Source organism: Glycine soja, chromosome 12, assembly GCF_004193775.1.
Source record: "Glycine soja cultivar W05 chromosome 12, ASM419377v2, whole genome shotgun sequence".
Classification (NCBI taxonomy): Eukaryota; Viridiplantae; Streptophyta; class Magnoliopsida; order Fabales; family Fabaceae; genus Glycine; species Glycine soja.
In genome coordinates, this window is record NC_041013.1 from 13,977,852 (window position 1) to 14,003,392 (window position 25,541).

Below are 25,541 nucleotides of genomic sequence, written 5' to 3' on the forward strand. Positions count from 1 at the left end.
TGTGGCAGAGGACAACAATGGGGCAGCCCAACATAATGGACCTATACCACTTAATAGTCCACTTCAAGTCAATGGACCAATAGTATAGGATGGAGCAAGTAAATGTATTGGGTCTATTGAAGTTAATGTGTAACATCCCTGCTTCTAGGATCAATGACTAACTCGACAAACCACATAAGGCTTTTCAACGTGTTTTGTCCTTATTCACGTTTTCTGGGAAACTTCCCAAAAGGCCACCCATCCCATAACTAAGCTAAACCAAAGTCGCTTAACTATGAAGTTCTTAAGTGATGGACTACCGAAAAGTAGATACATCTTGTTGGTATAGATAGTACCAATTAATTTCTTTAAGTCATCTTCAATTACACAGTCTCGTACCTGTATAATCTCTGGATCCTTCTCATTCTAGTGTGATTCAATCGGAGTGTTACATGCCCACCAGCTTTCGTCTGGTTCATCTTCGAACCACACTATACTAAGAGAGAGGTCTACTTTGATACCATTTGTAACATCCCTAATTTTTTTACTTCTGAACTGCTCTCACATGATGACACATCACGTGGTATGGTTTGAGACTGTATAAGTATGGAACTATCCAACTAAGGATGGCTTAAAAAAATTAATTGGTATTACCTATATCAGCAAGATACATCTACTTTTCAGTTGCCTATCACTTAAAAACTCTGTAGTTAAGTGTGTTTGGCTTGAAGTAGTTATGGGATGGGTGACTTCTAGGAATTTTCCTAAAGAGCGTGTGAGTGAGGACAAAGCATGCTGAAAAGTCTCGTGTTGGCTTATCCCTTTATAGGTAGCCTTTTTTGAGACCTCAAAAATCAGCTCTAACTGCTTCCAGGATCAACGACTGATCCCACAAACCAACATAAAACTTTTCAACATGTTTTGTCCTCACCCACATGCTTTTTGGGAAACGTCCCAAAAGGTCACTCATCCCATAACTACTCTAAACCAAACATGCTTAACTATATAAGGTTCTTAAGTGATAAACTACCTAAAAGTATATGCATCTTGTTGGTATAAGTAGTAATAATTAATTCTTTTAAGTCATCCTTAGTTGTACAGTCACATACCTGCACAGCCTCTAGATCCCTCTTATTTTAGTGTGATTCGATCGAGGTTTTACATGCGTACCAGATTCCACCTGGTTCATCCTTGAACCACATTGTATTGGGAGAAAGGTTTACTCTGATACCATTTGTAACATCCTTGATTTTTTACTTCTCAACGACTTTCACACTATGATACTTCATGCGGTGACACTTCACTCAACATTCTTATTGGTCAAAACCCCTCATTGACTAGAAGCCTCCGTAGGTAGCCCTTTTTGAGACCTCAAAAATTAGCTCATGCGTCCAACATCAATTATCAAATTCAATTTCAAAAACATTAAAATGACAAAACATCAAAACAAACAACAATGAAATTCACCCAAATCATAGCAAAATAAAGTGCTTCAGGGTATTCACAACCCATCTAAGAAAATAAACTTGCTATAATAAAAAACCTAAGATCATACAATCTACATGTGGCTCATTACCACTCATACAACAAAAGAAAAAGAGAGAACCTACTCCCCCTAACCACATGGTTATCAATCATGCCATATATAATGTTGGTATAGGTATGAGACTGTGTAGTTGATGATGACTTAATGAAATTTATTGGTACTACCTATACCAACAAGATGTATATACTTTTTAGTAGCCCATCACTTAAGAATTTCATAGTTAAGCGTGCTTGGTTTGACGTAGTTATGGGATGGGTGACCTTCTAGGAAGTTTTCTAAAAAAAACATGTGAGTAAGGACAAAGTACGTTGAAAAGTCTTTTGTTGGTTTGTGGGGTCAGTCATTGATCTTGGAAGCAGGCATAACTGATTTTTGAGATCTTGGAAAGGGCTACCTACGGTGGGTTTTGACCGACAAGGATGTTGAGTGAAGTGTTACTATGTGAAATTTTGTAGCGTGAAAGTTGTCGAGAATTTGAAAATCAAGGTTGTTACATAATAGGTCAGGTAGCCACTTGTTTTGTTAATCAATTTTAATCTCAGAAACTATCCACACTACCTCACATCATGCTGCTGAATATATGTATTTACTTTAGATGCACTCAATGTTGGGTCAACTATTATCCCTCTTTCAATTAGCCAAACTAGCCCAGTTGTATCAATATCAATTGAAGAGCTAGATTGGTGTAGGGCTAAGGACAAGGGTAAGAGGAAATGTGTTGCAAAATAAGTTTATGTGGTTGACTTGTTTGATGATTTTGAAGAATAAATTGATTTAGGGGACTTGGTTGATGTGTTTGTGTTTGTTGTTGAAGATAAGAAAAAAACTAATTTTGAAGACTTTGTCGGCAGTGTGGATGTTAAACTGACTTTACTGCTAGAGATAAAGAGAATAAACAAAGAAAGTAGGGAAGACCAAAAATGTAATATGCACATATTTATTTTGGATAGACAAAAGGTAATTATTATTAAATTTGTTGCTCTGTTTGACATTTACGATCGACTTATGTTTTTTGTTTGTATTCAATGTAAGGATATTGTTAAAACATTGAAAGAGTTGTTGCCTAGAGCAAAACATAGATTCTGTGTGCATCACATGTATATCAATTTTAAGAAACAATTCCCTGGGAAAAATTAACCTTGTGTTTGGATGGATACTTTTAACAGAGTAATTTATTTTAAAAGAGATATTGAATATCTGTCATTTTAAATTTAGTGTTTGGATAATTATTTAAAGAAAAATTGAATATATGAGATTTTAATAGGGAGTTTTAATTAACACAAAATGAATACTATGAAATTCTCTTAAAAACTAAAGAATTTTAATTTCTCCCTGTACCACTTCTTTCTTTGCATACTCACTCCTCTCTCTCGGTCTTTCCTTAGAGATACGTTTCGAGAACTCCCTTGCGATTTCGACCCATACTCTCGCCGTGCCACAGTGGTTCATACAAGGTTCTTTCATTTTTTCCCAAAACTCTTATGGTGGTTCATACATTGCAGAAGGGTTTCATTTTTTTTTGTTAATTTGTGATTTGTTTTTTATTTAGTTGTTTGATTTCATTGTTTTGTTTTTTACTTGATTGAGTTTCATTGATTTCTTGCTCATTGCTCATTGTGCTTTGTTGTTGTTGGATTTTTCCCGCAATTTCGATTCCATCATATAGAGGCCTCAAGTAGTATACGACCCTGTACTGTAGGTGTTTGTGTTTATTCTTGAATGATGTTTTCTGCTACAACATGAATCAGGGTGTAGTGCGAATTTGTTAGGAATATCTTTAAAGTGGACTAAGAACCTAATTAAGGAATAAAGTTCATTAAGTCTATTTCCAAAAAGTGAGTGAGTCGTTGGTGATGTCTAATTTAGTCTAAGCTACATGCAACATGTTGTGAATTGAATATTATCAACCTTGTCTTCCATGCCAAATAGGATTTATACTAGAATATCATTTTCCATTAGTGAGTGATTTAACGGTTCATATGTCCACTATATATCTACTTATGTTATTGGGTGAACAGACCCTTTCACTAGTACAAATAAGCCTTTCTAAGTCAGTTATTGGGGCCATTCTACAACGGTTTTCACCCGTCTTAAATAGGGGTGTCGTAAAATATGGTGGGCTATACAACACTGATTTTGAACCCGTCTTAGTATATCAGTGTTTCTACATCGGTTATTTGGATAACCGACTTAGAATGTGCGTGACTTTCTACATCGGTTATGCGTATAACTGTCTTAGAAATGCATTATTGTAGCTGCCTTTCTACATCGGTTATGTGTATACCCGTCTTAGATATGCATTACTTTATCGGACTATCTACTTTGGTTATGTGTATAACCATCTTAAAAATGCATTGTTGTGTCTACCTTTCTAGATCGGTTATTGAATAATCGTCTTTGAAAAACAACACTGTATATTGTTTTCTACATCGATTGTACAAATAACCGCCTTAGTAGATATTCCATTCTAAGACGGTTTTTTGCATAACCAACTTAGAATTTGATTTATTTTTTTTTGTGCTATCATAGCTTCTACTATTGGCTTTACCTCAGTCCATCAATCCAAAAGAGTTGGAGGAATAGAAAGTATGATGAATACAATACACACACGCATGCGTAGTTACAAAATTTATGGACCTCTATTGTGGTCTCAATTTCCTACAAAATTTATGGACCTCTATTGTGGTCTCAATTTCCTAACCAGATAATGTAACAAGTTCAAACAATATATTCAGATTCCTCTAGCATAATTGTAGAAACACACATAAATACAGGGAGAGAGTGACTTGCAAGGTTTTCCTGAAGCCATTTTGAATTCTTTGGTAGGTGGCTATCTCACCACCAAGAATACGAGCGACGGGACTCAGAATGAGACAAAGTTGGCATGACTCCAGCAAAGAACAACAACACATCTGGTTTTGATTTGGCTAAAGCTTCATATTGGATCTAGGCAACACTACAAGATCATAGATTTCCACTACTAGAATCTTTCTAATTTGAGACTCTTGAGGACTGTTTGACCATGTCTGGTACCTAACTACCTATCATGAAATCAAATAAATGTTAACATTAGTACATTTGATAAGAATTGCTCCAGATTCATGAGAAATTCAACTTTACTCCCATGACTTAATGTATAAGAAAGTTACAAACTCTTTCCATTCTATTACCTACCAAATTGGACACAGCTCCAGTTCATCAGCTTTGGGAAGTTCAGGTTTGAGTTGTTCAGACAATGGGTGACTGCCACAAAGGAAGGAACAAGAAAGAGTTTGCAAGAGGGGCCAAAGCTTAGCATGAAATATCAAATGTGTATTAGAAGCACCTATTCTACATCATGATGAATTGTATTAGATAAATACTTATAAATGCAAAATAAGGTTTCGAAATCCAGGCACAAAAAGAAGTTATATTTTCTATCTTGCTTTAATTATAAATGCATAGGAGAAATTTGCCTTCAAGCAAGAGCAATTTCTATTATCAAACAACAGACCCTGAAGATGAACTGGAAAAAAAAATGCACTCACCCAATGACCGACAAAAATGTTAAGAGCATACAATTTCAGGTAGTCACCAAATGATTAGACTAAGGCAAGGTGACTCAAGTTTAGACTAGTGGCCTAAGGTCACTAATAACATGGGATCTGTCACAACTACAAGTAGGCTATCCTCAAGTTTAGCAAAAGGGGGGTGTTGTGAATGGGAGAGGGTATATAAGCATCTGCAGTGAGTACGGTGAAAGGGGGGATGGACACTTACGACCTTGATAGAAAACTACAAGTGGGCCATCCTCTTTGCCTATTTAATAACATGAGATTAGTCACAAAGTAAAAATTGTACATTAATAGGCTACAAGATTCGTACCTGCATACTCCTTCATAGCACCAATATCCATATTTCAGTTCTGAAAAGCACCCGCCTAATGAAATATGTTCAATGCAAGTAGTTGGAAACCATGATAAAATAGCAGACAATACATAAATAACTGTAGAGTAACAACCATATAAGCTATACAACACCTTAGAAAATGCCAAAGCCTACTATGTACAATCAAAATACGCATTAGAACAAAATACAGCTTCTTCACTTTCTTTCCTAAAATACACAACAACATACTCAAATAGAACTCAAGCTAATATGGAGTTAGAACAAAATATGTGTTATTATTAAACAAAGCAAATTAATCGTGTGAGGTAATACATTAAAGGATAAGCACCAGAAGATCCATGACAATATGAAACCAGCAGAGAAAGGGAGAGAACAAAATAACATGATGTTTGCTTCCAAAGATCTTAAGAAATTTTTTTAGACAATCTACCTGGTGAAGCTCCATGAGTTCCTGGAGACAATTACTAAGCAAAACTTTCTTGATGCAAGCTTTTCCTACAAGAAGAAACGAAATTTATCAAGACTTTTGATAGTATAAGGGGATAAAAATATTCTGCATTAGTGATGTGCCATCATTTTCTTCTATTTTCTAAACCCTTTTTGCACCATTTTAATTATTGATTGGTCTTAATTGTCAATTAATTAGGCAGTTTTATTATTTGGGCCCATTCAGCTAATTTGATGTTTTTAATCTAATTTCAGGAATTAATGAAGCATTGGGCTTGAATCTAGCATTGGGCTTGAATCTAGAATTGGGCTTGGACTTGAAGAGGGCATACTAATTTATTCTATAAAATTAGATCTTATCTTATCTAGATATTATTTAGATTTGATCTCATCTAGATATTATTTCATCTAGATCTTATCTTATCTTATCTTATCTAGATTTGATTTGATTTTACTTATGGGCTTGGATTTAAAACATATTTGTAAGCTTTGGGGCTGAAAAAAACTATATAACAGCACCAAGGTTCTAGTTTAGGGGGCTCCCTCTCTCCCTCGCGGGAGACTCTCTCTCTCTCCTCTCTCTCTTCTATTTTTCGTTTTTAGTTTTAGTCTCTCTTCTCTTTCTCTTTTATTTTCGTTTTTTTACAATTCCAGTTCAGACTTTTAGTTTTATCAATAAAATTTCATTCTCTATTTGATTAATGGAAGGCTAAGTCCGCAGCGTTGTTTTCCCTTGAGGATCAAGCACAGTTCTCTTTGAGGTTCTATTATTACTGTTAAATTCTGTTTAGTTTTTCCTCTTCACTAATTACTTTGAATTTGTTGCTTTTAATTCATGCATGCTTAGTGCTTGATTAATTGTCTCTGCGCTTAATTTACGTTCATGCTTAATGATCGTTTATGAGTAATTGGTGTATGTGATGCTTAATCACATAATGAATGCCTTATGTTGAATTTCGCTTAGTAATTTAATTTAGGGTTGGATTAAGTGGTTAAACTGATAAAGGATAAACTCTCGTAACCTAGGATAAGAGACTTGCTTGTGAATCAAGGGGAAGCAACGTGTTTTAATTCTGATATTTTCTAATTCACATATATTCGCTGTTTAATTTACAAAAGCAAACAACCCCCCCCCCATCGTTACTGTTACTGTTACTGCAAGTATATTATGAACATTTGGCTTGTCACTGCTCGTTGGGAAACGACCTAGGATCACTTCCTAGTTACTACATTTTAATGTTTATTTGATTCGGGTACGGCCCCGATCAAATTAGCTGAAATTCAAACAGCCAAATGTGATTAAGCACACATGACTGATGTGAGCACAAACATTTAAAAGATATATATAATTAAGATATGACTCAGCCAACATTCTTTCATGCCCTAACTACTCATTCACTGTTCTTACTAAACTTTGTGAACAAAACTACCAATTGGAACAATTTTTCATTTTCACATCAAAACATGAACTAGGTATGTTAATGCACCCTACCTTGTGCTCAAAGCTTTATGAATAATAAATTATTTGCAACACAATATCTAATTGGTCATTCATGAAAGGAACTAATCAAACTAAGGAATCTAATGCTTATATACTTTACTTGCAAACCCTTAATGACTGTGACACCCTCTACCCCGACATATATATAAATGAATAAAATATAATGGTAAACAAAATCACATGAGTAAAAGGTTCACATTCACTTCAATTACCAAATAAAACTCATTAAAAACATATTCGGCTCAAAATAAGGTCGTCAAAATTTATAAAAATATTTTGTTAAATCAGTGATGTGAAATAAAATAGACTAACATCATAAAATTAACATAAAAACTTATATCCCAATATCACATCTTATCAGAGCGTTGTGTCCCGACGTCCTTCAGCACAATATTCCTTAAAGCAGTTCACCTAGTCATCTGCTCCTCCGAACACAAAATTCAAGATCATCACAGGATCCAAACACAAACAGCAAATTGGGATTGAGTTATCACATTCCTAACTAATAGAGAAACAAGACAACTAGATATACATATCATATAAACCAAATAAAACTTACTTACACGTAATTCACGTAATTCCACCACTTTGTCATTCAAAGTTTACTTTTCATACATCAATCACACTTTTCAATCATCAATCACATTACACAAGAATCACACGTTCTGATCAAGACATAATAACACCTCAAATTCATAATAAACAATTAGCAAGCGCATGAGACAATTATGCTAAGACTCAAGCCTACATGCAATTTGGTACCATGTCAGTGAAAAACCACCCTATGGCACTTAGGAGTACATAACAAGACACACCACACAATGGGTTTGTCAGGTCACTCTCACTAAGTAAGATCATAGAGAGATCAGTCAGGGTCACGATGTTTTGCGAGAATGCTCCAATCATATGGGATCAGCATAGGCTTAAAGGAGCACTCAAACCCGGTGACCCCCAAGGCCTACACTCCGAAGAGTCCGTCAGGGCCTCTCCCTCCTGATTCAGGTCCAACCCCTAAAATCATTTTAGCACACAGACACTGCTAGTGAATTATACAATACACACGACCTCACACTCGTGTCTTAAACACGTACAACATATTGCACTACAATTTAACATTGGTTCCTAAATAGGAACCTACACTTTCTCTTTAACATTGGTTCATAAATAGGAAACCTACACTTTCTCTTTAACACTGCGCATTTACACTTTTCTCAAGATAACACTAGTCGGGTTATTGTACAATTCACAGCTTACAACACAAATAATGTCACATCAAGAGTTAATCACACACTTATTCACAACCAAAACTCGTTCACAATTTCACATCTCATAATGTCACAATCCACCATCACATGTTTTCACGTATCTCACAATTCAACATTTGTTCTACTTTACACTTTTACTCAATCTCAATAACAATATTATAATATCAAGGCAACATATTATTCCACAATTCATCACATATTTCATTTATAAGCACTGCTCATGAATTATACAATACTCACGACCTCACACTCGTGTTTCAAACACGTTTAACACATTGCGCTACAATTTAACACTGGTTCCTGAATAGAAAACCTACACTTTCTCTTAAACATTGCGCATCAATGTTTTTCTCAAGATAACACTGGTCGGATTATTGTATAATTCATAGCTCACAATATAATTATTGTCACATCAAGTGTCAAACACACAGACTTATTCACAATCAAATATCATGCCCACAATTTAACATCTCATAATATCACATCAACCATCTCATTTTTTACATGTATCTCGCAAATTGACACATTCAACTTTGTACTACTCAATCTTTACAATAATATTATAATACCATTATAATAACTTATTACACCTTATAACTCATATACACATCACACAATAATAATATTTGCATGATACAAAACATATATATGTATATGTATATAGTAAATTAAACTACATTATTTTTAATCAAAGGATTTTTATAACAATTTAATATTACATCAAAAGAAATTACCACAGGCATTAACCTTACAATTTTCTTTAATTTATTATTCTAGTATTACAATAATTATATACACATAACATGTTGATCATCGTCGTAGAAAATTTAGAACAAGATAATAATTTGTATAAAATAAGTCATTGAATAATATTATTTAAAATATAATTTTCGTTAATAAAAAGAGCTTAATTTTTCTAAGGGGTTCACACTCAATACAATAACACATCAATCTCACAGTCATTTCTCATTGGGACATCAACTGATTTATCAAACAAATATAATTCACTGTAATAATTATAAGGATAAAATGAAAATTGTAAAAACACCTCAAAGCCCATTCCAATTGATATCTCTAAGGATCCCTACACATGTTCTTACTAATCCTCAATGGTGAATAACTCATCCCTTATCTCTAAGCGGGTTCACGTGTCTTCCAACAACGACAGTAGCATCTCTAGCGGTTCCCTGAGATTCCTCCAGTTTTTCCTCCGACTGCTCTGATAGAGTTCCCAAACGTCAGAGAGACGGAGAAGAGATTGAAACCTCCACTTGTACTGTCTTCATGCGATTCCTTTTTCTCCCTCCACGAAAATTATCTCACAAATCCCAACGGTTAAAGTGTGCGAAATTGAATTTCGAACAACATATCCAAATTTCATGAAAATCCAACGGTTAACAAAATCGGGATCATAATTTTACTGAGACCATTTTGGGTTTCTGCGGGAAAGGAAAAGACTACAATGCGAAAGGTATTTCTCTCATCTCAAACATGATATCAAAATTCCCAACGGTGAGAATGCTCGGAATTGGGCTGCGAACGTAGTGCTCAAATTTCACGACGATCCAACGATGAACGAGTCTGAGATCGTCGTTTTTCTAAGACAGGTTAGGTGGCCTGCGGGAAAAAGAGAGGGTTTTGGGATAAGAGAGAAGAAACGAAATTGTGAGGCAGAGGAAGAGCAGTCACTCTGAAAACTGACCTAGCATGTTGCTATTTATAGCTAGGGGCATTTACGACCTATTATTTACTCTAATTATTTATTATTTATTATTTTATAAAAACAAACTTTATTTTATTCTCTATCAAACAAATAAATAAAATACCCTTTTTATTTTCTCTCAAATCATTATTTTAATTAATAATTATATCTCCTTATTTATTTATTTATAAAATCTCATCATTTTTTTTAAAACTCTATTTATTTATAAATAACAATCTTTTTAATCTAGTTTACAAAAATTGAGATGTTACAATGATCAGTAACAATATCTATTGTATTTATACACGTTATCAATATACACTATTTCTTCTACTTAGTCAAATAAAAATAGATTTTTATTTTATTTTTTCTATTGACTAAAATAATATATTTGTATTGTATTTTTCCCTTTCTTTTTTCTTCCTTATTTTCTTTTATTTATTTAGTTCTCTTTATTTGTTTTTCATTCAGACCAAGTGCTAAGATTGATTTTAAGTTATTAAAAGAATAAAATCTATTGAGAAATAGAACATATATTAGATTGAAAATACAAAATCATAATAAATATTATTTTGTATTTAATATTTAATAAAACTAGGATTAATATTTTTTATTTGCTCTAAAAAATGAGTTAAAGTTGTTTTAAAATTGATTTAAAATCCATAGGATTTACGGTTTACGGCCATTTTAACTCTTCATCATATCTACAAAATTTTATTTTTAAATTTAAGTCTGAAAATCAAAGCCTACAAGCTTACAACTACCCAACACAATTCAAATGGGAATTTGTTTGTAATTAAAAAATAAAGTAATTTAAATGTAAGATAATATATATAGCCATGGCACTAGAAATCAAACTTTAAAAATATAAGAACCAAAACTATAATAGAAAAAAATTAGGGTAGGTAGAAAAAATATATTAGAATCAAATATATGTATGTGTAGTTTCATTACACCAATTTAAATACAATATTTTCTCAAATGATTAAATATTTTTGCTAAGTATTTTCACATCAAAGTTTCATTAATTCAAACCAACCTCAGGGAGCTACAGGTACAATCTTGCCCGAGCAGTATCAAACCCAATAGAATAATCATTTTCCTGCAAAGCAACAAATTTAGATTTTATCATAATATTTCAAGTTTTACAACTAATAAATAAGAAAGATCAAGACATGTTACAGAATATAAAAATTTCAATGTGATGATCAAGAAAAAAAAGTGACTATCATACCTCGGCTATGAACAAAACAAGTATGACACCTCATTTTAAAGCAATCTCAATAGTCTAATTTAGTGGTAATAGTTTTATAAAATTTTCCAAGAATATCATTTCATTCCAAGCTCAATCTTGACCAAAATCAATTTTACAATACTCACCCATTGACTCTTCAATTATAAAACTGTTAAAAATACAACTATTCAAGAACTTCATTTCAAAATAGCATTATTAAAAACCAAGCTGATTAATATTGGAGTAATAAAATGCTTATAGTTGCCATAAGTAAGAACAGTATATACCAACACGGAAAATGGATAAATTGGGGAAATTATATTCTTCCCTAGGAAATATGCCAACAAGCAAGCAATTAAATTCACAGGACTGCTGCAACAATTCAGGTCTAGCAGCGCAATTAATCAGATATTTGAGAAAGTAAATAAGCAGTAATTTTGTTGTAAGCTTTTGTTATCGGTCCCATATGCTATAATTTGATAGAAACCCAGTATCTTATTAATAAAGTAGGGGAATTCTTCCACAGCTACAGCACTGTAGAACTTAGGGCCTGCCTCTTCCAATGTCCATAGGCCGTAATCCAGTGACAAATGACAAGTTGTTTCCCAACCTTTCCTCAAATTTATAGGTAATCAGCCTTAATTCCTTTCCATCTCAGTCAAATAAACTAACAAATATTAACAACTAAGTCACTCACTTTCTCACTTGCTAATATTAACAACTAAGAAAACTAACATAGTCCTAGGTTTGAATTTCATTTAATTCGAACAGTTAAAAACTAGTTACCAGGAAAGAAACCAGTTACCTGTTTTGGGGTTTCTCTAGCAAAAGGTTCTAATGCTTCCATGGTCACAATCCAAGGTGATATTGTTGTGCCTGCATAATTTTAGTTAGCACCCTAAAGGAAGGTTAACTCTAAAATAAGTAAATAACAACTATAAAGTGATCTAGAGCAAATGGTACGTGCAATCATCCACGTTGGATATATTGCAAGTCCAAATGCCCAGGTTTTTTCCATAGGACTTAAAAGAAATTAATTAATTATTTGAAACATCTTACCAAAACTCTTACCAAGAAATGGACCAAGAGAAATATATCCCTATGCCTGAATATCTCGAGCTGCAAAATATAATTCAAATAAAGCTAGCATTACTTGTTGAGCACTGTAACGTAACAAAAGAGAGAGAGAGAGAGATTGAATTGGAAACTACCACTCCAGTCATTGAGCAGAACAAGTCCAAAGATGTGATCTTCAGCATTGTTAATATCCACAGGTTTTCCCAATTCATTTCCCGGTTCAACATTAGTAGCCTGCAAATAAACTATGATTTTAATAATTTAATCTAAATTGAAACAAAAGAAAAGTAATGCAGTATCATGATAAATATATACAAAGAAGAAAATGAAACAATGTTTAACCTCAACTTTATATTTTTAAATAGAACGTTACATATGCATTTTAGTGAGTAAAATGGCTAGAGAAGAAATGTGTACACAACAAGCTACCCATTTCCAACTCAAAGTCTAGCTTTAATGAAGGGCCAAAGTAGGGGATAAAGCTGCCAACTGGATGAGCTTGACCTCTGGAAAGCACATAAAGTGACATATCAGTGGGATAGAATGCAGAGCAATTAAATGCATATATAATGTCTATAAAAGGAGCCAGAGCCAGGTGCTTGGATAAGGCGATGTTCTGCTACTATCAAGTAACAAAGACCCATTTTCTCTCTCCTTTGGCATTCTCAATTTTAAATATTTTAGTAATTAGCTAAAGCCTCCACCACCTAGGGGAAAATTGAACGAGCTAAAAGCTACATGCTGATAGCATCCACATGAGAAATTAAGCAAAACTGACTTAGGCATCAATAGAGGTTTTGGTAAATCCAACTATAAAACAACGGAACCTAAAACTCATTTAGCATGCAATGCTTAATCATTCAACAAAAACAAATTTCATTTCCAAAACATGATGTAAATCTTATAAGTAGGGCTTAGTTTATGGAAAGTATATTAAGTTCAGCACACAAGACCTTCAAAATGTATGCACTAAATGTTATCATCGATGAAAGCTATTGATCAAACTGATTATTCAATTTAAAACAATTGGAAGCCTAATAGCAATAAGAATTCATACATGTGGCTGAAGGAAACCATCAGAATCCTCATCAAGCTCACTCATATCTATTCTTGCCTGCGTAAGTGAAACCTGCATAACCATAACCAGTATTGATCAAGCTGTCATAAACATTAGATAGGTTCATCAAGTTCAAGGTACGAGTAAACAACTCAATAAATTTTGATGGCAGATGACCTACCGTTCGCATCACATAAAGGTAAAAGGGTAGAATGGCAATTCTTCCCTGCTCATTTTTCTCAAACTTCATAAAGTTTGAAGGACTGAAAAACCGCCGGCATTTAGGACCTATTTGTTCTGTACATACACAGGCAATGTGGCAAAAGTCTTCATAATTCATCTATGAGAAACAGATTAAAGTGTGATTAGGATTGCTTTAAAAATAGTATACAAAGCTAAAGAGCCAAGCATTCAAGAAAAAGCATGATCCATAACAATATTACAGTAACTTTGAGATTATCAAGGTGAAAATCTTGGCCAAATTATAAATTACATGAACAGAAGCAACCTATATCACCATTCAACAGAGAGAAAAATAATAATTTTGATAGATAAAATAGACAGAGTAAATTTAAATTATCGCTATGAAAGAAATAATATTGTCTCAGCATAAATCCATTATGGCACACAAATGAAACTCTAATAGAAGGACATACAGGGTGCATGCCAAATTGTTCTTTTAATAAGGTAATTCTAGTTGAATATGCCATAAAATTTGGAAATATGAAGAAGCAAGATAGAAAATGGCAGACCTTTTCTGCACCGGTAGCATCATCAATGATGCAGTTCTCTCTTAAGCACACCCACATTGCATCCAAATCATCAGCATTCAGCAAAAGATCGGATTGTTTCTGTTGAACACACCAGGGTTGAGAAAATATAAAGTGTTTAAGCAACAAAGAAGTAAAGTGGAAAATGATACCCTTAGAAAGCGATACTTTGCCAATCTCTGAACTCTATGATTGATTGATCCTTCTTCAGGTTTCTGAAAGAGCATAGCAAGGATTCAATCAAAAATGGAGACAAAGAAATCCAAATCTAAAGTTCAGACATAAAGGGATACAACACATAAGGGCCTGGGCACAAGTTAAAAGAAAAAAAGAGCACATGAGATGACATGCCTTCTTGTAGAAAGTGGGAATTGTAGCAGCTTCGGCGGTTTTCTTCTGCTTTTCCTTAAAAATGTCAAGCAAAATTGTCTTAGTTTCAAGCTCTACGAAAGGGGAAAAGGGTTAGGGTTAGGGTTAGGGTTTGGGAGTAAAATAAGTAAATGTAATAACGGAACAAAGAATACAGACGGACCCATCAAGGCTTCGGATCGGTGTGAGTGACTAAAAAACAAAAATGACACAAAATAGGGCAGGTGAAGACGAAGACGCCCACTGGACTAAAACGCACTTACTTGGCTGATAATGGCCGGAGGCACGCGACACCGTGGACTGAGGTCTCAACACAGGGGGCACGAGCTTAATGACGGAGGTACACGAACAACACGGGAGAACTATGCTAGCTAGAAACTCGATCTAAACACGGGAAGAATTGAACCAAAGCACGCGCGACACAGACAATAAATTAGGGTACTAGACACGATGACGGTCTTTCACCAACACCCGTCTTCGTTTAACTTAACATAATTACAAATATGCCATGAGAAGATGAACGAACCTAAATTGTGGTGAATCTAATATGTCATAATGGGCTGGGTTACTTTCTGATTTGAACTGATATAATTCTTCTTTTTGTGTAATCCGTTATGACATATTTTATGTTTTGTAAATAAATCATGGTTTTAGATTATTTTTGTCAATTTAGATCACCTGTATAAGATGGTTAAGGTAAAAATCATACCTTTATAGGTCATGTCTGGTATAGGATGATAAGATCAATTGAGATAATGCAATTATCTTTCTTATGATAAGATAATTATCTTCTAGTGGGAGAATCAGGATCTTTGAATTATCCCTTAGCTGTTAGAGGCTTCTAGCCCTGTGCTTCTAACCCTTAGCTGTTAGAACCTAATTAAGGATCTAGCTTCTGATATCTACCCTGTGGATATTGCTAAGGCTCCTCATCTTGTTGAGATGATCAGAAACCCAGCTACTCCTTCCCCTGCTATGTCTATTCTTCTATAGAGATTTTTCCACAAGCAAAAATGCCCACAGATGAAGTTTTAGCAACCGGGGTATTTTCTCTGAGTACATCTTGTGCTTCCTTGAGTCCACTCATCACTTGTTTTTTTTATTTCCCTTTTGCTAATTACCTTTGGAGTTGGCTGGTTGGTAAGTTAAAAAGCACTCTCAGCCTTATCTCCCTCAAGTTGTTTTGATAGCTTCTTGAATAAGCAACTGCAAGATGTTGCCTTAGTGGGCATTGCCAATACTATTTCTCTCATTAGGTTTGCTAGAAACTCTTTGCGCTTTCAGAATTGAAGTTACTCCTATTGCTGCCACCACTCGTATATTTGTTGTCACTGTTATCCCTTGTAAAAATTTCTAAAAGCATTATTGAAAACTTTTGTAGCTTTATTGGAACATCAACTGCCTTTATTTTTTAATGACATTAAGTTTGTCCGCGCCCAACATTTTATTTCTTCATGTCAAACATAGATATTAGATCCTGTGTCAGAATTCATGGCTTTGAATTGTAGTAAAAATCAGTTGTATGGGATCCAGTAGATCTTGTAAATTATCCACTTCTTAGGTATTCATGTCTTAAGAAACTCTATGCTAAACAAAAGTATACAAGAAATTACCACTCTAGGCCAATTCTAATTTTCAATACAGCTGCATTATACCAATAAAATGTCACTAGAGCAATCAAGGTGTGAATGTTGAAATAATTACTTCTAAGCATAGAAATTCTTGTAGTGTTGTCTTAAATTGTTGATGTTGAAACCTTTTTTTGAAATCTGTGTTGATATAGCTCACACAGGAGGGAATCTGTTAAATCATTCCTGGTATAGTTTTCTAAATTACATGGATGATATCTTGTATTTGTTTTTTTAATTAGGCCCTTATGAGATCTAATAAAAAAACAAACAATGAGTTTAAGGACTCAATTGAAACAGAGAAAAAAAAAATTCAGGAATCTATTTAAAAATGTTAAATAGTTCAGGACCTAATTAAAAGTAATTATGAATTTCTACAAACCAATATTCCCATCCCTGCAGGTTCTAAACTGGTTGAAGAACTTAACAAAGTAGGGTGACAACATTGGCATGCAAATGCTGGTAACTTATTAATCACGTTTGTCATTTTTAAGTAAATCTATAATCTATTTGTTTCTTAATTAGGTTTTTGAATTTATATTTATTTTTTAATTAGGTGTTTGTTGGACCTAGTAAAGACCTAATTAAAAGAAAAATACAATTTCAGAAACTCAATTTAAACAAAAAAAAAGTTTCAGAGACTTGTTTAAAAATTTAACAACCAACCTATTAAATGGTATACGTTTACAATATTTATATAATAGTTTAACTTTTATTCGATAAACGCTGTACTGATAAGTCTGATATAGACTATCCTAATATCTAGCAGTTTTTTCGTTGATATTTTTTTTTGTTTGTTTGTTTGGCATGAGGGTAGAAAATTAGGTTACTTCATGCCGTCTTTCCTAACACTATGCATGAAAAATGTGGGGTTTGAACTATTGAAGAGAAATACAGTATAACATCATAAGGCTAATTTATAACATTAAGCAAGTTAATCACGGAACACACTTTCTTAATAGGTATTTCTTCAATAACAATCACTAATATCATTTAGGTCAAACTTGACTGGAAAAAGTATATATACATGCAAGATCATATTTTTTTTTTAGATTACATGTCTTGTTTTCTGGATATAATTTTGCTTAAGTTAGATTACATTATTATGAATATAAAATTTTGTTTTCAAATATTTAATTAATGTAACTATATGTTTAAGATTTAAATTCGAAACAACTGGTTAAATTTTATTAATACTGTATTAATCTATTCATGCATTTAGTAGATCTAGATCATTTCTCAACTCCATTCCAATGAAACAAATGCATTGTTTATATTATTATATCATTAAATATTAATCTATTGATTTTTTTCAAAGTGCTGCTTACCTTATCTTTATAGAGAAATCATATCATTTTTTTAAAATTACATCATTCATTAAATTTAAACAATTATGTGTCACTTTGATCCACTTATTAAACTCTCACATTTAATATTCTTATCTTATCTTTTTCGTGTTTTGAAATCTGTTACTATGAGAGCGACACTGATTTAAAATTGAAAAACATATATAAATTATAAAGGTATTATGCTACCGTTAACTTGTAAATTGACACAAATAATATCCTAATAAATAGTGGAAGCAGAACTAAATTATTTATTTTATTCAAAGGGCCAGAATATCAAATCATAATAATAATAAAGATTTTTCATGTAGATGTTTGATTTTACATTCAATTTCCATTGAACTGTTTGATTTTGTGAGTTTTGATATTTGTTTTAAATCTCAAAATAGTATATATGTAACAGTCCTAACTTTTAATAAATAAATAATACATCAATAAGTTAATAAATAAATAAATAAGTAAAAAAATATAATTAGGTCATAAATTTCCACTATATAAACCAAATGTTAACCTAGAGCAGTTTTTACAAAACACTCCTGTCTCTTTTTCTTTTTCTGACGCACAAGAACCCTAACCTTAACAGAGCAACCGGAGGAGGAGCTCTAGAGAGCACCAGAAACGCCACAATTGCTAACAGAGAACGTTTGAGCGACTACATCGAGACAAGGGATGAGTTACTCACGCTTGGGAATTAGAAGGAACGTGTATAGGGATTCCTAGATGATCAAATTTGGGATATTTTGGGTTGTTTTTATAAAATGTTAATTCATGATGCTTTCAAAATTGAATAATTCTTACGCAAAATTGAGTATAATATCTACTATCATGAAATTCTATATGATATATGTGTTAGTGTATATCAAGTTTTTTTTTAGTGGCAATTGTTATGATTGAATTCTTTTGTATATTAATTAACACATATAATATTTGTTGTTTTGTGCTTGGGAATTATTATTATTTTTTTTATGTGTCACTGAATTATTATCATTTTGAATGAAGGAATTTGGCCAAATAATTATATTTTTTTTTGTTTGTAATAAAAATTTATGCTTTGCATATATTTCTTTTGTTGAGACTGCAATTCCCACCTACACTACACAATGCAATACGTGTATTCCCTTTTGTTAACGTTACAATTTCATGCTCTGTATCTACATACACGTTCGTTTTATATATATATATATATATATCATACTTTTGGTGAAAGTTGATTTCACTGTACGTGTTCATATTGGTATCATGATTTTGGTGGAAGCTTAATTTCGTGTCCAGGTTCTTGCTTTTTATTGTTATGAAATTAAACATATATTGTTAGCCTTTTAGTTATATATATATATATATATATATATATATATATATATATATATATATATATATATATATATATATATATATATATATATATAATAAATTAATTATTGTTATGAAATTATTATTTTATTGCTTTGCAGAAATAAAGTAAATACTATTGTAAAATTATTTTTTATGTTATATATGTATAATAATCAATTAAATATGGTGTAAAATATAAACTCCAGCATCAAACGTTCCTTTTAAAGTATAGAGAATATGCCTGTTAATGTTTTTCTTCAACTTGAATTGAGAAACGGATTTTGAGCAGCTATATATCCCTTTGCAATAATATATATATTTAAGATATTATTCATTAAAGATATTATCCTAGTAAGTGTAGCCATAATAATATTGATACAGATGCTTTTTTTTTTTGTTTTTTTCAATTATATATATATATATATATATATATATATATATATATAAAATAAATTAAACAGTGTTGTAAATTTATTGCGTAATAATAATTATTTTTATTTTATTGAATTAATATATTTTGAGCATTAAGAAATATTGGAAGTATAACAAAAAAAATGATTTGGTATTCTATTTATTTTTGTCTTAGTATATTCCAAGTATGCATTTTCACTCTTATGTATAAAAATAATAATAACAATACTAATAATAGTAAGAATAAATAAAATAAGGTTGTTATAGAAATTATTTTTTTATAGTGATTATTTTTGTTACGTTATAAATTAATTATTGTAAAAGTTTTTATTTTATTTTATTTTGTTGAATTAATATATTTTAATTTAATTTATATTTTGTTATGTCAAGTAAATGTTACTATTGAATCATATGTGTAGGGTGCATGAGATGCGATAAATTATTTTATTATAAAAATGTGATGGAGATGATGTATAAGTGATAATCATTTGATACGTAATGGATTGTGAATTACATGAGTCTTAAGATGTTGTATGTTTTGAGTTGTGAGTCATGAATTATGTAATCACACAACTGTAAGACCCTTTAAGGGCGACGAGTTAATGCGCGATGAGTTGTGATGAGATCCACTGTGGGAATCCGACGAGTTAATCACTTGAGGCGCACTGAGTTAAAATATATATATTTAAAAATATATACAATCAAGATTTTGAAAACAATTGAGTAGTTGTGTGCATTGCATAATTCATAGGTAGAGTCTGTGTGTTCAAATGTTTTTTTTTTTGTTGGACCTGAATAAGGAGGGAGAGGCCCTGACAGACTCTTCGGAGTGTAGGCCTTGGGGGTCATCCGGTTTGAGTGCTCCTGTAAGTCTGTGCCGATCCCACATGATTGGAGCATTCTCACAAAACAGTGTGACCCTGACTGATCTTCCTATGATTTCACTTAGTGCGAGTGACCTGACTTGCCCATTGTGAGGCATGTCCTGTCATGTACTCCTAGGCGTCCGACAAGGTTTTTCACTGAAAAATGATACCACATTGCATGTAGGCTTGAGTCTAGAGTATTTGTTGCATAACGCATGTGTTTGACTTTCATTGGATTAATAATTGTGGTTTGATGTTATTTTCTGGAGTGGATGAACTTGAATGGATGTGCATGATATGTGTGATTTTGTTGAAATGGTGTTAATTATATAAATTTAGTTGTAAGTATTATATGTTTCACATGCTCTAACATTTTATCATATATGAATGTGATAACTCATTCCCGGTGTGTGTTTGTGTTTGGGCTGATTACCATTTGTTCAGGTGAGCCATCATATGATGAATCCCATGTTAGAGCCGGAGAGACTTAATTTGTGATAGAGACATGCTCTGATAAGTGTGACATTGGGTCATAGGAATTACTTCGCATGCTATATTTTCCGTAAACGATATAGTTGTGTTATGTTTTTTGTTTTAGTTTTTTTTTTATTCATTCAGTATAGACGACCTTGTTTTGAACCAGGATAACTTTGTTCCTTTTAATCGAACAATTTCTACTATGTTTTCATTAAGTGAATGTGAACCCTTTATCTTTTGAAATCAATTTAAAGTCAGTATGTTTAAAAAAAAAAATTCCACATGATTTTATTTTCTTGTATTCGTTATTTGTGAGGGTAGAGGGTGTTACAATATACACAGATTACCTTATATAATTATCATGCAGTTTGGATTGAGAAGAAATGGATCCTAACATAGTTGACACTGCAATTACTTCAAGAAAACTAAAAGAAAAGAGTATAAGAAGATAATCTTATTAGTTGTTGCTTGTGTTGTTCATATGGCCATTGGTGTAGTGACATGGTATCATAATAATTATTTTGTTAAGGAATTAACCCGTAACTGGGAACTAGAACGTTGCAGCTTTCTTAATCGTCTTTATAGAGGGACAGAGAAAGATTGCATTGAACAAATGAGGCTTAATAAAAGTGCATTTTTTAACCTTTGTAGAATTTTACAAGAAAAGGATGGATTAGTAAGAACAAGAAATGTTCCAACAACTGAAGCAGTAGCAATATTTTTACATATACTTACTTGTTCACAACCTAAAATACAGGTATTGCAATTTAGTTATTGTAGATTTAAAGAAACCATAAGTAGGCAATTCAATGATGTCTTGACAGAGGTAATGAAAGTGAGTAAAGATTATTTGAACTTTCAACCTTGTACTTTAGAAGGTGCGGAAGCAAACAAGTGGAGATGGTTTGAGGTAAGTTTATCAATTGTTAGGAGAGATTAGTTAATTATAAAATTTTCTTAAAATCTAAAAAAAATTGTCTTGTTTTTAAAGATGTATTGGAGCACTTTATGGGACACATATTTCAGTTACAGTTTCTCCTGATAAGAGACCTAGATATTGTAATAAAAAGAGTGATGTCTCTACAAATGTGTTAGCCACTTGTGGTCCAGATTTAAGGTTTATTGATGTGTTACCTAGGGAAGGGTTTGTAGGAGATTCTCGGGTATTACAAGATGCATTATGTCATCAAAACAAACTTGAAATTTCAACTAGTAATATTTCTTGGAAATAATTTTTTTTTGTCTAGTTTAAGTCTATGATTTTTATTTTAAACATTGTAGGTAAGTACTTTCTCATGGATGCATGATATACCAATGGTCTAGGATTTTTAGCACCATATCGAGGGATTAGACATCATCTCAGTGAGTGGATTGGAAACATTCCAAAGTTACAAGGAGTTATTTAATCTTCGTCATGCAAGTGCCCGAAATGCAATATAAAAGTCATTTGGGATCTTGAAAAAAAGATGGAGTATATTAAGAACTCCTTCATTTTTTGATATAAAGACACAAATAAGAATTATCAATGCTTCTTTTGTGTTACACAATTTCATCAGAGACAAATAACAAACTGATCAACTTTTAAAAGTTAAAGACTTAGAATTCTCATCTGTTGTTGATGAAGAGTTAGTCCATCAATCAAGGGAAGGAGTTTAAAATAATGTCATAGATGATATCACAACTATTCAAGCTATTGAGAAATGGACAAGATTTCAAGATACATTAGCTATGAATATGTTTGCTAACTATCAAGTTAGAAGAAACTTTGCTTAGGGATAGTTCTTTTTTAGATGTATCTTGTTATTGTAGACAAACCTTAGTGTGCTTTGTTACTATTGGACTTTGCTATTGAAGATAGACTTTTATGTACTTTGCTATTTCATAAAAACTTTGCTTGAAATATTTTTTATGATTGTGTAGTGGACTAATCAAATGAATAAAGTAGGTTGTATCTAATATTTGTTATGTGCAAGTTAAACAAGTGACTAACTTCAATGGAGTCATCTAATAAAAAAATGACGGCAAAAAGAAAAATTTTAGGAAAAAATAATGAGGAAACAAGAAGAAGTTATTTTACATGGAATTTGGAGATGGAACTGGCTGATGTACGTACTGAGAGATCAAAGGAATCTGGGCAACAAGGGCGACGAAGGTTGGAAAAGGTCAGCATTGAATGTTGCAACCGCAATGTTGTCTACAAGCTTCAATGTTAATGCCACATTAGATAATGTCAAAAACTGTATCAAATTATGGAGATCGTGGTATGGTATTGTAAGTGACATTCTTGGCCAGAGTGGATTTGATTGAAATGGCACTAAACACATGATCACAGTTGAGGATGAAAATACTTGGAATGAATATTGCATTATAAGTATTCTTTAATATATTGCTATTTGTTATTCAAATCAAATTGGATTTGACTTTTTTCTTTTTCTGTTCAGTCACATAAATCGACTAAACCATTTCGATTCAAGGTGCTTCTAAAATGGGATGATATAGTATATTTGTGTGCTAAAGATAGTCACTGATCATCGAGCTGAAACTACTAAGGATGCTGATGGAGTGATGAGTAGATAAACAAATGAAGTGAAATTCATGATAGACATAGAAGAATCAAGCTCTAATACAAAAGAAAAAAGACAAGGTTCAACTTCTTTTGGCACACATTCTCACAAGAGAAAGATCGGAGAAAAAGAAGGAATAACAACTTCTTCGGATAAAATGGCCAAGTCTTTTGTTCGAATGGTAGAAAAGATACAAGTGTTACGTGAGACAACTTTGATACCATATCTTAAAACAATGGACTAAAGTTATTAAATGGTTAGCTGATGATCCAAAACAATTAGCTATTGTGAAAGCCCTTCCAATCTATGAAAATACAAATTATGTTTTAACACATCTTGTAAAATGAAACTTGGTAAGTAACATTTTGTCTACATTTTTAATTTCAACTTTCAAATTAGAAAATTGTGTTTTTTTATGCCTAATTGAAGTGATATTTTCACTCTATTTTTCCTGTTGTAACTTATATTATTTTGTTTCTTTTATGTCAGGTTATTATGAACAAGAAATAGAGAGGAGTTGCATTCTTACAAAGCAAGAAAAAAATTGATTCTTTTATCATTGTTTAATTATGTTGTTTGTTTTGGACCCTCTAATTTACAAAATATTTCGTGAATGATTTAGTATTATCAGTGAAGTGACATCAATATAGATGATATATGATTTTAGGTCGTGAATGATTTAGTAAAATTATTTTGATTATTTAATTATTAAATATTAAAAAATTGATTATTAAATATTGTCTAGCATTAAATATATTTTTAATATTTAACTATTTAAAAAATGGCTAATATTTATTTTTATTCAATATTGAAATTTTAATTTTTAAATAAATATTTAAAAAAGAAAATTTGAATTTTATTAAAATTGAATTACTTTATCTAACAAGAAAATTAAAATACAAGAAATTGAATTGCTTCATCCAAACAAAATGTTTATAAAATAAAAAGAATCTAAATTAAGACAATTAAAATGTTGTATATTTGAATTTGTTTTAAAAATTTAAATTCTCCATCCAAACATAGGATAAAGGATCTTATGTGTAAGGCCGACAAAGTAACATATCCCTAAGCATGGGAGAAAATCATGAAAGAAATTAAGGCAGTCAATTTGGAGGCTTTCAAGTATTTACTCAAAGTTCCACAAAGGTGCAACTTTATTTACTTGTGCAAGACATTAATTTATTCCAAGTAAATTGCATTAACAACAGATAATTGTATTAGGTTTTGGAGCAAGTTTTGGTTCAAATCTGATTCAAATTCTGATATACAACTGAACAATCTAAGTGAAGCATTCAATAGTGTTCTTGTTGATTCATGAACCAGGGCTGTTGTGTATATGCTGGAAGACATTAGACCTACTTAATGGATAGGTGGACTCGGAATAGAGACAATATAGCAACATTTGAGGGGGGAAACATTATGCCAAAGATAAGAAAAAGGCTACAAAAAGAAAATGGTTTCGCTAGTATGTGGTTGCCACGATATTATTTAATACACATCAACTGCTAATTGTTTTGTTGTTATACTAATACACTGATTTGTTGTCTTTAATTTTATAGTTATGCTGGAGAAGAAAATTTAGACATGTCAATTGCTTTGCTGACAAATTTGCAGAAGATCTAAAAAACAAAGAATGCAGCTGTAGAAAATGGCTTATGACAAAAATTCCATGCAATCATGCAATTGCTTGCATGAAGTTCTAGTACAAGGATCCAACGAACTATATTCCTACATGTTTTAGAAAAGAGGCATATGAAGCTGTTTATGCACCCATAATTCATCCAGTTAATGGGGAAAAAGTCTGGAAAAGAACTTGGTGTCATGATGTACTCCCACCACATGTGAACACGATGCCTGAAAGACCAAAGAAAAAAAAAGGATTTTGGAGCCCGAAGAAACAACCAGGGATGATACAACGGTGAGAAGGATAGGTGTTCAAAAGAAATGTAGTAGCTGCCACCAATTTGGCCACAATCGAACAACTAGCAAAGATGAAACTGCTAGAACACAAACCCAGGGCTCATCCTAACCAATTATTGCAACACAAACCCTAGGGACTTCCCAACCAACTGTTGCAACACA

General features: G+C 32.2%; 1 protein-coding gene and 1 long non-coding RNA gene across 2 annotated transcripts; both read right to left on the reverse strand.

Moving 5' to 3' along the window:
• Positions 1 to 11,241: 11,241 nt before the first annotated feature.
• Positions 11,242 to 12,940, reverse strand: LOC114378416. Its single transcript, XR_003659327.1, has 4 exons — positions 12,774 to 12,940; positions 12,634 to 12,681; positions 12,368 to 12,438; positions 11,242 to 11,430 (listed from the first exon to the last, which is right to left on the reverse strand). It is a non-coding gene; the product is annotated as an uncharacterized LOC114378416 (long non-coding RNA).
• Positions 12,941 to 13,008: 68 nt separating this feature from the next.
• LOC114378789 (probable serine/threonine-protein phosphatase 2A regulatory subunit B'' subunit TON2) lies at positions 13,009 to 14,693 on the reverse strand. Its single transcript, XM_028337410.1, has 5 exons — positions 14,619 to 14,693; positions 14,449 to 14,547; positions 13,878 to 14,036; positions 13,697 to 13,768; positions 13,009 to 13,145 (listed from the first exon to the last, which is right to left on the reverse strand). The coding sequence occupies exons 1-5, from the start codon at positions 14,691 to 14,693 to the stop codon at positions 13,080 to 13,082; spliced, it is 471 nt and encodes a 156-aa protein (XP_028193211.1). The 3' UTR covers positions 13,009 to 13,079.
• Between the last annotated feature and the right edge of the window lie 10,848 nt (positions 14,694 to 25,541).